The 14,776-nt window shown below is 32.7% G+C and overlaps 1 protein-coding gene across 2 annotated transcripts in view; it reads left to right on the top strand.

Moving 5' to 3' along the window:
* Window positions 1-506: 506 nt before the first annotated feature.
* The window catches only part of LOC145256537 (glutamate receptor ionotropic, NMDA 3B-like), a 1,196,865-nt gene continuing 1,182,595 nt past the window's right edge, over window positions 507-14,776 (top strand). The window contains exon 1 of one of the 2 annotated variants that reach the window (XM_080115574.1): window positions 507-1,145. In XM_080115574.1, the coding sequence (XP_079971700.1) occupies window positions 741-1,145 (405 nt within the window). In that variant the 5' untranslated portion in view covers window positions 507-740. The remainder of the gene's footprint in view (window positions 1,146-14,776) is intronic. The other variant, XM_080115582.1, reaches the window with a different exon arrangement.

Below are 14,776 nucleotides of genomic sequence, written 5' to 3'. Positions count from 1 at the left end.
GTGTGTGTGTGTGCGTGTACATGTAAGCATATGTGTATGAATGTACGTATATTTATTGAATATATATATATATATTGATTTATAAATATGTGCATACATATAACTAAAAAGTTTATGTATAAAAACGTATGTTAAAACGCTACCACATGGCTATATACCTGATTATGCCCACAAATGTGTGCGATTATGAATTTGAAAATTTCGATCCATTTCCATTTTCACATAATTTTTATGATATTTTTGCAAACAGGATCTTTTATCAGTAATAAAATATTTAAAGAAATAATATAATTTTTTATTCACATGTAAATAGTCATACGTTTACAAAAATGTCTTTATCTCTTTGATACAGTTATATATATATATATATATATATATATATATATATATATATATATATATATATGTAATCTTTATATGACCCTTATGCAAATTTACAAAAGTAAACGTACATTACATTTAGACACACGCATAGATTCTTGCGTACATCACATCTATAGCATATACACAATAAAACCAACTATATATTACACGTGGCAGAAGCTATATTGTCAAATGGAAAATAAACCACTTCAAAAAGGATGCTAAATATTATTCAAAGAAACACTGGAAGTATTTTAGAGAAGAATTTTATGAAATCTACATGACTTATGTGTTTGTGAGATTTGACGAAGGTCTAATATGACCAGAAAGAAAGAGGCTTTCGACAAGCTGGTCAATGTACTGCCGCCTTGTTCATAATGCGGCGCTTGCTGTTCCGACAATTGAGCTCTTTCTTCATGGTCATCCCTTTAACGTGGATTATTTTACTATTTTTCCAAGGGATTAGCGGCCAACAAACGCGAACGGTGGCAGCATTGTTTGACTCATCTCAATATCCCCTCCTTTCTCGAATATTTGCTAAAGCTATATCAGAAGTTCAAAACAACAAGACATCACGAATAAAAATGGAAGGATTCGAAGTTCAAACCAGACCAAACCTTTATGAAGTAATTCATGAAATATGTGATGTAGTTAAAGGGGTCAATGTTGACACGTTTTTAGTTGTTGGTAAAGGCCCAACGATAAGGGCCGTAAATATTGTCGCGGATACTTTATCGATACCAGTTCTCGGATACATGATTGATGAGGGTCAGAACATGAAGGTACGTATAATCAATTATTCTATCACCAAGCGGTATGATGCGCTTTAATATTTATTAAATCAAGTATACATCGTTCTTACTTAAGAACTTAATGTTCGCTAGTCATCAAGGATTATTCAATACTTATGTTTGTGCCGTAAAAGAGACCTAACATCCGGAAGCAGAAAACGCAAAATGCTGGGAATTATTAGACAAATAATATGCTTTTCCTTCTGAACTAGATCTGCCACACTTATGACTTGAGGGAAAACTTCACCCAAGTGTCGGTTTTATATTAAATTGGATTTAGTACTAATGTCAAAGATCAATCGATTTATTAAAACATGAAATAATGAACTCGCATAAAAAATTATTCTGTGGTATTTAAAAATCAAATTCCACTACCATATATATATATATATATATATATATATATATATATATATATATATATATATATATATATATATATATATATTCGTGGGAATTCACCTTTCAGTCAGGAATACACAATAAAAAAACAAAAAAAAACCAAAACAAAAAAAACTCATAATTATGTTTGAAATATACCAATATTAATTGCTCTGGATTTTACACTTGTTCCTGTATTTTAATCCATTGAACCATGGAATATCCTATTGATGCAATCATTTTCAATTTATGTGCTAATAAGCAAAATTTATAATTACATATATTTATTTTGCTAAAAACACAATTTATCCGATGAGATGAGTCATTCATTGAAAATCCATGGATTAAGAAAAATATTTTTGAATTTCTTGTCAAACAATAAATTTTGTTATGAATTTACATAATTTATATATATTATTTAAATGGAATTCATTATTGAGATGAGTATTATTTATTAATTTATTTATTGCGGACTTTATTAGTTGTTGTTTCACGACGTTTCGCCCAACTATTCCTCTGATCTTCGTTACCACCTGACGAAGGCCAGAGGAATAGTTGGCCGAAATGTCGTGAAACAACAACTAATAAAAATGAAGATAATAGTCCGCAATAAATAAATTTATTACATAATTTAATTCCAAATTTCCATTTATATCTTCGTTTGATGTATATTTATGTGCATATGTACATGTGTGTGTTTCTATGATTTATTTAAATCATTTTCAAGCATGTTTAAAATAAAGAGTATACGTAAAGCTACTAAAATTGTTTACTGCTGTTTCAAAGCAATGTTTATTGCTTTATTAATAGGAAACATTTCTTAACATGGGATCATCTGAAGTAACTCGAAAAAACAATCAAATATTCAACAATTTCAATTCCTACTGAAACAAAAAAAAGTCTACGTACGTTCTCTAAGTCCCGGCTTTTTCAAAGAGTTATGGGTTATGTATTTTCCTATTTGTTTGCGTGTTTTCCATGCAGTCTTCTATTAGTTCACTTTCTGACTTTGTTCTTTGCATGTGGAGAGTATCCATATCATCTATCGGTTGTAAGACTTCATATTCTGTATTCCTCTCAGTTCTCTGGAAAGTTTAGAAATAATCAGCTTCAAAACTTTTGAAAATATTATCTAAATAATAATAATAATAATAATAATAATAATAATAATAATAATAATAATAAGGTGATTATTTCCATGAATCACCTTAAAACACCGGCATTTAAAGGACATATGTGACTCACTTTTAGTTATATCTCTGGAAAGGATGAAAATAAATATTATTGCGCGCGCACACACACACACACACACACACACACACACACACACACACACACACACACGCTCACGCGCGCACGCACATGGTGTTTTTAAAGCTCAGATTGGCTTAGCAATTCATCATGAAAAGACTAACACACGAGCAGTGTTTCTCAACTGCAAATAATATTATCAATTAATTGAAACATATTTGATGAACGAGTAATTTCACGAAATTGACCTGTCAACTGGCCATCTCCATCGTGCAATTTTACCCCAGCTAATTTTTTTTTTACATATCCCTGAAAAAAATAATTAGTTGGGGTAAAATTGCACAATGGAGGTGGCCAGTTGACAGGTCAATTTCGTGAAATTATTATAAATCAGACCATTTGTAATAATCAGACATTCGATGGGTTATTCTCGAAATGCAGACTAATTTATTGAGTTAGTGAAAATTGGAACTCTAGATTACGCCATATACGCGCTAGCCGCAGGGCCATATGCACAAAATTGCACTTAAATTAGAAATGGCTAAAATTAATCTTTGGAATAAATCGTATATTTGTATGTTAAAACTATTTATTGTGAATTATTTTAATTTAAATTTTGCCGCCTCCCAAAATATATCTATACTCCTATAATTTTTTTTGTGTATTGATATGCATATTAAAACCCCCCTTTTCTATTTATTTAATAAAGAAATACAACTTTGTTATACATGGATTGTGGAATATGCGAAATATGTACTTAATTTGCATATTCTTTTGAACATTTATTTTTATTAATTCCCTATATTTTTTTCAGTTTCTTTATGGTATGATCATCATGCAGATATTCTAGATGATTTCTACTTGCGTAATATTTGCGTAAAAAAGTTATAGTAAACACAAACCTCTTTCTATATATATATATATATATATATATATATATATATATATATATATATATATATATATATATATATATTTATGTATGCGTATATATAATCTGTTTAAAAAATTTGCCTACCAAACTCCTTTGTCAGTTTTTGGTCTACAGACATGAAACTTAATATATAGGGTATTCCAACCCACTCGAAACTTTATATTTGGGTTTTAGACGGGAAAGTCGGTACAAAAGCGTGAAAATAAAAAATAGCATTTGCCAGGTGAAGGTCGAACGACGGCATTACGAATATGCATGCGTAATGTAATAGCTATTCGTTCATGTTTTAATTTTTAGCCTTGCAGCAAACATGTCTTCATAGCTCAGGCTTTTTTAAAGGAAAAGTAAATCGTAAGCTAAATGTTTTGGTGTTGATTATAAATGGTGGCGCTCGAGTTATTTAGTTTTTAATTTTTAAATCATTACTATGTATTGGGTCCAATATAATATAATAATAAATACTAAATCTGCATTAATCAAAATATCATATTTAAGCGTATTTTACGACTTGGCAATGTCAAGCGGCCTGTTAGTATGTATATATATATATATATATATATATGTATATATATACATACATATATATATATATATATATATATATATATATATATATATATATATATATATATATATATATATATATATATATATATATTGCTGCTCCTGTTGTCTCCCCTGTGGCCTTGCCGGGCCACTAACATATATATATATATATATATATATATATATATATATATATATATATATATATATGTTAGTGGCCTGGCAAGGCCATAGGGGAGACAGCAAAACGGACAAATGTAAGAGAGACAATCGAAGCAGCAAAACCGACAAATGTAGAGGAGGTAACCGAAGCAGCAAAACCGAAGACAGTTGCCTGTCAGACATTGTGTATATAAATGTAGACAAATTTAGGCATATTTTATTGGTTTAAAAATATAGGTTCTTTTTTTACTCATTGTCATAAAAATGTAACCATCGATTAGTATGATAATCTTAAAAAAGTCTGCTAATTTTTATGTAGTTTCATCCCATAGAACCAAAGATGTGCCCATTTCAATATTCAATTTGGCTTCGAGTATAGATATCCATATCCATATATATATATATATATATATATATATATATATATATATATATATATATATATATATATATATATATATAGAGAGAGAGAGAGAGAGAGAGAGAGAGAATAAATAAAAGTAAATAAAAATGATTTTATCATTTCAAAAGATTTTCAGGTTTTCAAATTTTCTCATTTAAATTAATATTAAAAATGTTTTCTAAAATGTGTGACTTTACATTGCTTATATATATATGTATATATATATATATATATATATATATATAAACTTTACATTGCTTATATATATATATATATATATATATATATATATATATATATATATATATAAGCAATGTAAAGTCACACATTTTAGAAAACATTTTTAATATGAATTTAAATGAGAAAATTTGAAAACCTGAAAATCTTTTGAAATGATAAAATCATTTTTATTTACTTTTTTATGTTGTTATTAAAGTCCGATTTTCGCCAATAACCTGGCTTTATCAAGGAGATGTCAGTCCGATTAAGTTTGTTTTCTTTTCTTCATATTGTTGTTATAAGAGGTCGAAGCCTACCAAACAGAAAATACTTCTTGACTCGGTGTTGCTTTAATCCGTGTGTGTGATCGCTTGGTTTAAGCGCGAAATTTAAGCTAGGTAAATTCACACGTTTCAGAAAACATTTTTAATAAATTTCGCGCCTAAACCCGGCGACCACACACACGAATTTAAACAAGACAAGAGGTATTTTTATCATTATGAAGAAGAAAAAAAAAAAACTTAATCGGACTGACATCTCTTTGATAAAGCCAGGTTATTGGCGAAAATTCGGACTTGAACAACAACATAAAAGAAGTAAATAAGAATGATCATTTAACAGCATTTTAAGGTTTTCAAATTTTCTCATTTATATATACATATACTAGCATGGGTGCCCGGCGTTGCCCAAGTGTTTGGAGGTGTATGTTGAGAAAAAAAAGTAGTAGTAGGAAGGTAGGCTCGAACCCGTACCGCAGAGGAGGAAAAGAACGGGGGAAAAACCTGATGTCTTTGCTGTTACGACCACCGTCAAACCGGAAGTGATGTAGGTTTTAATTAAGGCAAGACAATCGAAAGGAGTGGATGACTTTCGATAATATCGGCGTAAAAAGCGACCATTCTGTAGAAAAGTGTCTAGTTGGAGGTGAAGATATTAATGTTTTTAGCCAATTTTTCGATATTTGTCCCCTGAAAGATCGAAATTCAAAACGATACTGATCTTGTAAAAATCCATCGCCTCTGTCAAAAGGCAGACAAGCAAACATACATGCATACATACATTTATATATCGGTAGCTCAGATTTTCGACCCAAACCGATTAAAACGCTTGCCCTATCTTTGAATACCCTTTATGTAAAATTTCAAATGTTTAGACCAGAATTGTCTGAGTAATTTGGTAGAGACCGAAGCGGTTAATTGTTTTTAAAATTTGACCCCTATTATGGCCCCTTAACATTCATTGTTTTGGGCTCAAATCAAGTTATTAAGTTAGATCCATATCCAAGGAACTTATATCTAAAATTTCAAGTGTTTATACTCAAAATTGTTGGAGGAGTTTGGTAGAGTTTTCAAAGGTCAAATCGTTGAACTTTGACCTTTTAACAGCAAAATTTATGGCTGAAAACCTATTACAAAGGTTTTCCCAAATCTCAGTACGCTGTATATCAAGTTTCAAGTCTGTAGACTTAAAATTGACAGAGTTATTGTGTAGGGAAATATACACAGATAGATAGACACTTTCACTTTTGTATATATACTAGCTTTTCAGCCCGGCGTTGCCCTGGTGTTTGGAGGAATATGTTGAGCAAAAAAAAAAAAAAAAAAAAAAAAACCCAAAAAACTGACCTCTATTATTTCCCTTTAATATTAATTCTTTGGGGCCAAAATCAAGTTATTAAGTTAGATCCATGTCCAAATTTACTGAGTTATTGCGTAGGGAAATGTACACGCACACACACACAGACTCGTTCACTTTTATAGATATACTAGCATTTCAGCCCGGCGTTGGCCGGGTGTTTGGAGGTGTATGTTGAGCACAAAAAAACCGGTCAATTCAAGGTTCAAGGGAGCTCTATCAAATATTTCAAGTGTTTAGACCAAAAATTGTGGGAGTTTGGCAGAGATTTAAAAGGTCAAATTGTTGAACTTTGACCCCTTAACTACCAAATTTCTGGCCGAAAACGGATTACAAAGATTTTCTCAAATCTCAGTACGCTGTATATAAAATTTAGATTATGTAGACTGAAAATTGAGAGAATTATTGCGTTGGAAAATGTACAACCCCCCCCCACACGTTCACTTACCCGGGTGTTTTGAGGTGTATGTTGAGCAAAAAAAAAAAAAAAAAAAAAAAAGCGGTATTTTTTTTTGACATTGACCCCTAAACATTTAGTGCTTTGAGCTAAAATCAAGTTATTAAGTTAGAACCATATCAAATAAGCCTATATCTAAAATTTCAAGAATTTAGATCCAAAATTGTTGGCGGAGTTTGGTAGAGTTCTCAAAGGTCGAACTTTGACCCCTTAACAACAAAATTTCTGGCCGAAAAACGACCACAAAGATTTTCCCAAATCTCAGTACTCTGTATATTAATTCGAGTCTGTAGACTTAAAATTGACAGAGTTACTGCGTAGGGAAATGTACACACACACAGACACGTTCACTTTTATAGATTACTAGCATTTCAGTCCGGCGTTGCCCGGGTGTTTGGAGGTGTATGCTGACCAAAAAAAAAACAAAAACAAACAAACAAAAATACAGTCAATTTATTAAATTTTACCCCTATTTGACCCCTTAACATTTATTGTTTTGGACTCAAATAAACTTATTAAGTTAGATCCATGTCCAAAGAACCTATATCTAAAATTTCAAGTGTTTAGACCAAAAATTGTCGGAGGAGTTTGGTAGAATTCTCAAAAGTCAAATCGTTAAACTTTGACCCCTTACTCGCTAAATTTCTGGCCGAAATCCGGTCACATCGATTTTCCCAAATCTCAGTACCCTGTATATCAAATTTCGAGTCTGTAGACTAAAAATTGACAGAGTTATTGCGTATGGAAATGTACACAGACACAGACACACACACATACACACACATACACACATACACACACATACACACACATACGCGCACACACACACACACACACACACACACACACACACACACACACACACACACACACACACTTTTATAGACATAAAAACAATAGATATATAGATTTGTTTAACAAAAATATATACGCATACATAAATATATATGGAACAATTTTGTGTTTACTATTAACTTTTTCCGAAAATATTATGCAAGTATAAATCATGTAGAATATCTGCATGAATATAATTACAGGTAATAATTAACTAAATATGATTATCCCATTAAAAAACCGAAGCAACTAATAGGGAATTAATTAAAATGAATGTTTAAAACAATAGGAAATTAGCTAGATCTTTTGCTAGTGAATGCAATTCCACAACCAAAATATAACAAAATTGTATTTTCTTTTTAAATAAATAGAAAAGAGGGTTTTAATATGAATATCGATACACACAAAAGAAAACCAGATTTATAGGAATATAGAAAAATAAAAAAAAATACGTACTAGCATTTCAGCCCGACGTTAGCCGGGTGTTTGGGGGTGTATGTTGAGCATAAAAAAAAGCGTTAATTTTTTAAAAAGTTTGACCCCTATTACGACCCCTTAAAATTTATTGTTTTAGGCTCAAATCAAGTTAGTAAGTTGGACTCATGTCCAAGGAAACTATATCTAAAATTTCAAGTGTTTAGACCCCAAATTGTCGGAGAAGTTTGGTAGAGTTCTCGTTGAACTTTGACCGCTTAACAACGAAATTTCTGGCCGAACACGGATTACAAAGATTTTCCCAAATCTCAGTACCCTGTATATCAAATTTTTAGTCTGTAGAATAAAAATTGACAGAGTTATTGTGTAGGGAAATGTACACACACAGACACACAGACACACATATACACAGACACGTTCACTTTTATAGATATACTAGCATTTCAGTCCGACGTTGCCCGGGTTCTTGGAGGTGTATGTTGAGCAAAAAAAGAAAAAGTGGTAGTTGAAGGCAGGCTCGAATCCGTACTGCAAGGAGGAAAAGAATGAAAAACAAACGTGACGTCTTTGCTGTTACGACCACCGTCAAACCGGAAGTGACGTAGGTTTAAATTAAAGCTAGGCAATCGAAAACAGGGGATGACTTTCGACACTATCGGCGAAAAAAGCGACTCCTCCCTGTAGAAAAGTTCCCAGTTGAAGGTGAAGAAATTAATGTTTTTAGCCAAGTTTTCGATATTTGTCATCTGAAAGGTCAAATTTAAAAATAATACTGATCTTGTAAAAATCCCTCGCCTCTGTCGAAAGTTTTAGGCAGACATGCAAATATACATACATACATTTATATATTGGTAGCTCAAATTTTCGACCCAAACCGATTAAAAAGCTTGCCCTATCTCTGAATACCCTTTATGTAAAATTTCAAATGTTTAGACCAGAAATTGTCTGGGTAATTTTATAGAGACCGCAGCGGTCAATTTTTAAAATTTTTTACTCTTATTATGACACCTTAACATTTATTATTTTGTGATCACATCATATTATTAAGTTAGATACATGTCCAAGTAACCTATATCTCAAATTTCAAGTGCTTAGACTCAAAATTGGTGGAGGTGTTTGGTAGAGTTCTCAAAGATCAAATCATTGAATGTTTACCCCGTAACACCAAAATCTCTGGCCGAAACAGATTACAAAGATTTTCCCAAATCTCAGTACCCTGTATATCAAATTTCGAGTCAGTAGACGGAAAATTGGCAGAGATATTGTGTAGGGAATTGTACACAGACAGAAAAACAGACACTTTCACTTTTATAGATATACTAGCATTTCAGTCAGGCGTTCCCCGTGTGTTTGGAGATGTATGTTGAGCAAAAATAAAAAAAGGTCAATTTTTAAAAATTTAACCTCTATTATGGCCCCTTAACATTTATTGTTTTGGGCTCAAATCAAGTTATTAAGTTAGATCCATGTCCAAGAAACCTATATGTAGACTTTAAATTGACAGAGTTATTGCGTAGGGAAATGTACACACACAGACAGACTCATAGATACACAGACATGTTCACTTTTATAGATATACTAGCATGGATGCTCGGCGTTGCCCGGGTGGTTTAGAGGTGTATGCTGAGCAAAAAAAAAAAAAACAATTAAAAAAACAAAAAAAAGGTCAACTTTTTAAAATTTGACCCCTATTATGACCCTTTAAAATTTATTGTTTGGTCTCAAATTTGATTAATAAGTTAGATCTATTTCCAAGGAACCTATATCTAAAATTTCAAGTGTTTAAACCCAAAATTGTCGGAGGAGTTTAGTAGAGTTCTCAAAGGTCAAATCATTGAACTTTGACCTCCTTAACAGCCAAATTTCTGGTCGAAAACCGATCCCGTAGATTTTCCCAAATCTCAGTAACCTGTATATCAAATTTTTAGTCTGTAGACTGAAAATTAACAGAGTTATTGCGAATGAAAAAGTACACAGATACATAGACAGACAGACACACACACACAGACACACGGACATGGTCACTTTTATAGATATATAGACTAGCATTTCAGCCCGGCGTTGCCCGGGTGTTTGAATGTGTCTGTTGAATAAAAAAAAAAGTGTTAGTTGGAAGGCAGGATCGAACCTGTACCGTGAAGGAGGAAAAGAACGGGGGCAAAAAACCCGACGTCTATGCTGTTACGACCACCGCCAAATCGGAAGTGACGTAGGTGTAAATTAAGGCTAGACAATTGAAAGGCGAGGATGACTTTCAAAAAAGATCGGCGAAAAAAGCGACCCCTCCCTATATAAAAGTTCCCAGTTGAAGGTGAAGATATTAATGTTTTTAGCCAATTTTTCGATAGTTGTCGTCTGAAAGGTCTGACTTTAAAACGATACTAATCTTGTTAAAATTTTTCGCCTATGTCAAAAGTTTCAGGCAAACATACATACATACATTTAAATATTGGTAACTCAAAATTTTCGAACCAAACCGATTATAAAGTTTGCCCTATCTCTGAATATCCTTTATGTCAAATTTCATGTGTTTAGACCAGAAATTGTCTGAGTAATTTGGTAGAGACCGCAGAGGTAAATTTTTTTAAAAACTTTGACCTCTATTATGACCTCTTTACATTTATTGTTTTAGGCTCAAATAATGTTATTAAGTTAGATCCATGTCCAAGGAACCTATATCTAAAGTTTCAAGTGTTTAGACCTAAAACTGTCGGAGGAGTTTGGTAGAGTTTTCAAAGGTCAAATCGTTGAACTTTGACCGCTTAACAACGAAATTTCTGGCCGAAAACGGATCACATATATTTTCCCAAATCTCAATCCTTGTATATTAAATTTCGAGTCTGTAGACTAAAAATTGACAGAGTTATTGCGTAGGGAAATGTACACAGACACACAGACAGACACACAGACACACAAACACACAGACACGTTCACTTTTATAGATATACTAGCATTTCAGCCCGGCGTTGCCCGGGTGTTTGGATGTGTATGTTGAGCAAACAAAAAAAAAGTTGTAGTAGGAAGGCAGGCTCGAACCCATAAAGCAAAGGAGGAAAAGAACGGGGTAAAACCTCATGTTTATGCTGTTACGACCACCGCCAAACTGGAAGCGACTTTTTTAAAAATTAAGGTTAGACAATCTAAAGGAGATGATAACTTTCAAAAATATCGGCGAAAAAGTGACCCCCCCCTGTAGAAAAGTGCTTAGTTGAAGGTTTTAATGTTTGTAGCCAATTGTTCGATATTTGTCGTATGAAAGGTCGAACTTTAAAACGATACTGATCTTGGTAAAATCCGTCGTCTCTATTGAAAGTTTAAGGCAGACATGCAAACAGACATACATTTATATATTGGTAACTAAGAATTTTCGACCCAGATTGATGAAAAAGCTTGCCCTAGCTCTGAATACCCTTTATGTCAAATTTCAAATATTTAGACCAGAAATTGTCTGAGTAACTTGGAAGAGACCGCAGAGGTCATTTTTTAAAAACTTTACCCCTATTATGACCCCTTAAAATTTATTGTTTTGGGCTCAAATCAAGTTATTAAGTTAGATCTATGTCCAAGGAACGTATATCTAAAATTTCAAGTGCGTAGACCCAAAATTGTCGGATGAGTTTGGTAGAGTTCTCAAAGGTCAAATCGTTTAACTTTGACCCCTTAATCGCAAAATTTCTGGCTAAAAACCAGAATTTTCCCCAAATCTCAGTAACTTGTATATCAAATTTCCAGTCTGTAGACTAAAAATTGAACGAGTTATTGCGTAGGGAAATGTACACAGACACACAGACACTTTCACTTTTATATATATATATATATATATATATATATATATATATATATATATATATATATATATATATATATAAACTAACATTTCAGCCCGGGTGTTTGGATGTGTATGTTGAGCAAAAAAAAAAAAAAAAAAAGTGGTAGTAGGTAGGCAGGCAGGCTCGTACCCGTATCGCGAAAGAAGAAAAGAACGGGAAAAAACGTGACCTTTTTGCTGTTACGAACACCGCCAAACCGGAAATGACACAGGTGTAAATTAAGGCTTAGACAATCGAAAGGAGAGGATGACTTTCAAAAATATCGGCGAAAAAAAGTGACACCCCTTGTTGAAAACTGCCCAGTTGAAGGTGAAGATATTAATGTTTTTAGCTAATTTTTCAATATTTGTCGTCTGAAAGGTCGAACTTTAAAATGATACTGATCTTGGTAAAATCCGTTGCCTCCGTCGAAAGTTTTAGGCAGACATTCAAATATACATACATACATACATACATTTATATTGGTAACTAACATTTTTCGACTCAAACCGATTAGAAAGCTTGCCCTATCTCTGAATGCCTTTTATGTAAAATTTCAAATGTTTAGACTAGAAATTATCTGAGTAATTTGGTACAGACCGCAGAGGTCAAATTTTCTAAAAAGTTTGACCCCTATTTTGACCCCTTAAAATTTATTTTTTGGAGCTCAAATTAAATTAAGTTAGATCCATGTCCAAGGAACCTATATCTAAAATTTCAAGTGTTTAGACCCAAAATTGTCGGAGGATTTTGGTAGAGTTCTCAGAGGTCAAATCGTTTTACTTTGACCCAATTAACAACCAAATTTCTGGCCGAAACTCGATCACAAAGATCTACCCAAATCTCAGTACCCTGTATATCAAATTTCGAGTCTTTATACTTCAAATTGACAAAGTTCTTGAGTACGGAAATGCACACACACACACACACACACACACACACACACACACACACACACACACACACACACGTTCACTTTTATAGATGTATAGATAGATATATATACACTGCTGATCAAAAATGTAAGACCACTTAAGAATCTTTAAAAAGAAACCTTTTCTTTAAGGATAGATTTTAAACTCTGCCGGCTGAATGTTACTAATACTACAATCTAAAAAAGATACATTCCAAAAATTTTATTTAAAAATTTGCATTTTTATTTAATTAGGCTCTTTACACATGATCAAAATTATAAGACCGGGGGTATAAATTGTTAGATTTGTGGTAATTCTAATGTTTTTTGTTCAATTAAAGATTAGCAATCACTGTGTAAATGTGTTACCATGCCTAAAGCAAGTAAACTAACCGAAGTTGAACATTCTTTGAATTTTAGGATTCCATAAGGAAGGTTTGTCACAGCGAGCGATATCAGCTAAGGTAAATCGCAGTAAAACTGTTATTTGCAACTTTCTAAAGAACACTGAGAATTATGGAAAAGCAAAATCCTTTGGTAGACCCCCAAAATTTCTCCTGCAATGAGTAGGAGAATCAGACAGATTGTTATGAATGGCAGAGGACTTTCTTCTAGACAAATTAAGGCGGTTATAGATTCTGATTGCAGTCCAATAACCATCAGACGACACTTACAACAAATAGGCATGGTAAATAAAAACCGTAAACAAATTCCTCGATTGCTTCCACGTCACAAAGTAGACCGCTTAAGATTTGGTCGTGAATACCAAACCTGGGACCTTGAGACGTGGAAGAAAGTCCTGTTTTCTGATGAGAAAAAATTCAATTTAGATGGTCCTGATAGCTTCCAGTGATATTGGTATGACAAAAACATTCCCCTTGAAATTTTTCCACATGTCATAGTGGGGGAGGGTCCGTAATGGTATGGTGTGCCTTTTCTTACAGAGGGACGAAGGAGCTCTAGGTGGTGCAGGGTCGTCAGGCAGCAGCTGGTTACGTTATCATGCTACATAAAGCATCTTTGGTGATGGAGGGTCATCGTTTCTGTGGGGATGGATGATTATTTCTACAGGATAATGCTGTAATACACACTGCAATACGGACCTTGAACTTTCTACAAGAAAATGGAGACAATCTCTTGGGACATTCTACATGCTCACCGGACTGGAACCCAATTGAAAATGTTTGGGGATGGATAACAAGAGAGGCTTATCGAAATGGCAAACAATATTCAACAAAAAATAAATTTCATGAAGCCATCTTCAGAAACTGTAGCAGGATCTCCTGCACCTTAATGGGAACCCTTATTTCTAGCATGCCCCAAAGAATTTTTGAAGTCATCAAAAGCAGTGGAGGTAGAACTCATTATTAAGTTTGATTGTGGAATGTTTTCATAAACTTTTTGTACAATTTAATAGAATTTTTGTCTCTGGTCTTATAATTTTGATCATGTGTAAAAAGCCTAATTTAATAAAAATATAAATTTTAAAAATAAATCTTTGGAATGTAGCTTTTTCTTTCCATAACCTTTTAGATTGTAGTATTGGCAAAGCCGGAAGAGTTTAAAATCTATCTTTAAAAAAAAAGTTTTTTTAAAAAAAGATTTTTAAGTGGTCTTAAATTTTTAATCAGCAGTGTGTATGT

The sequence above is a fragment of the Euprymna scolopes genome, chromosome 3 (assembly GCF_053919585.1).
Source record: "Euprymna scolopes isolate OS-2025 chromosome 3, ASM5391958v1, whole genome shotgun sequence".
Lineage (NCBI taxonomy): Eukaryota > Metazoa > Mollusca > Cephalopoda > Sepiida > Sepiolidae > Euprymna > Euprymna scolopes.
Note: the sequence above shows the minus strand (reverse complement) of the source record. Positions and strands in the feature narration are given on the sequence as shown.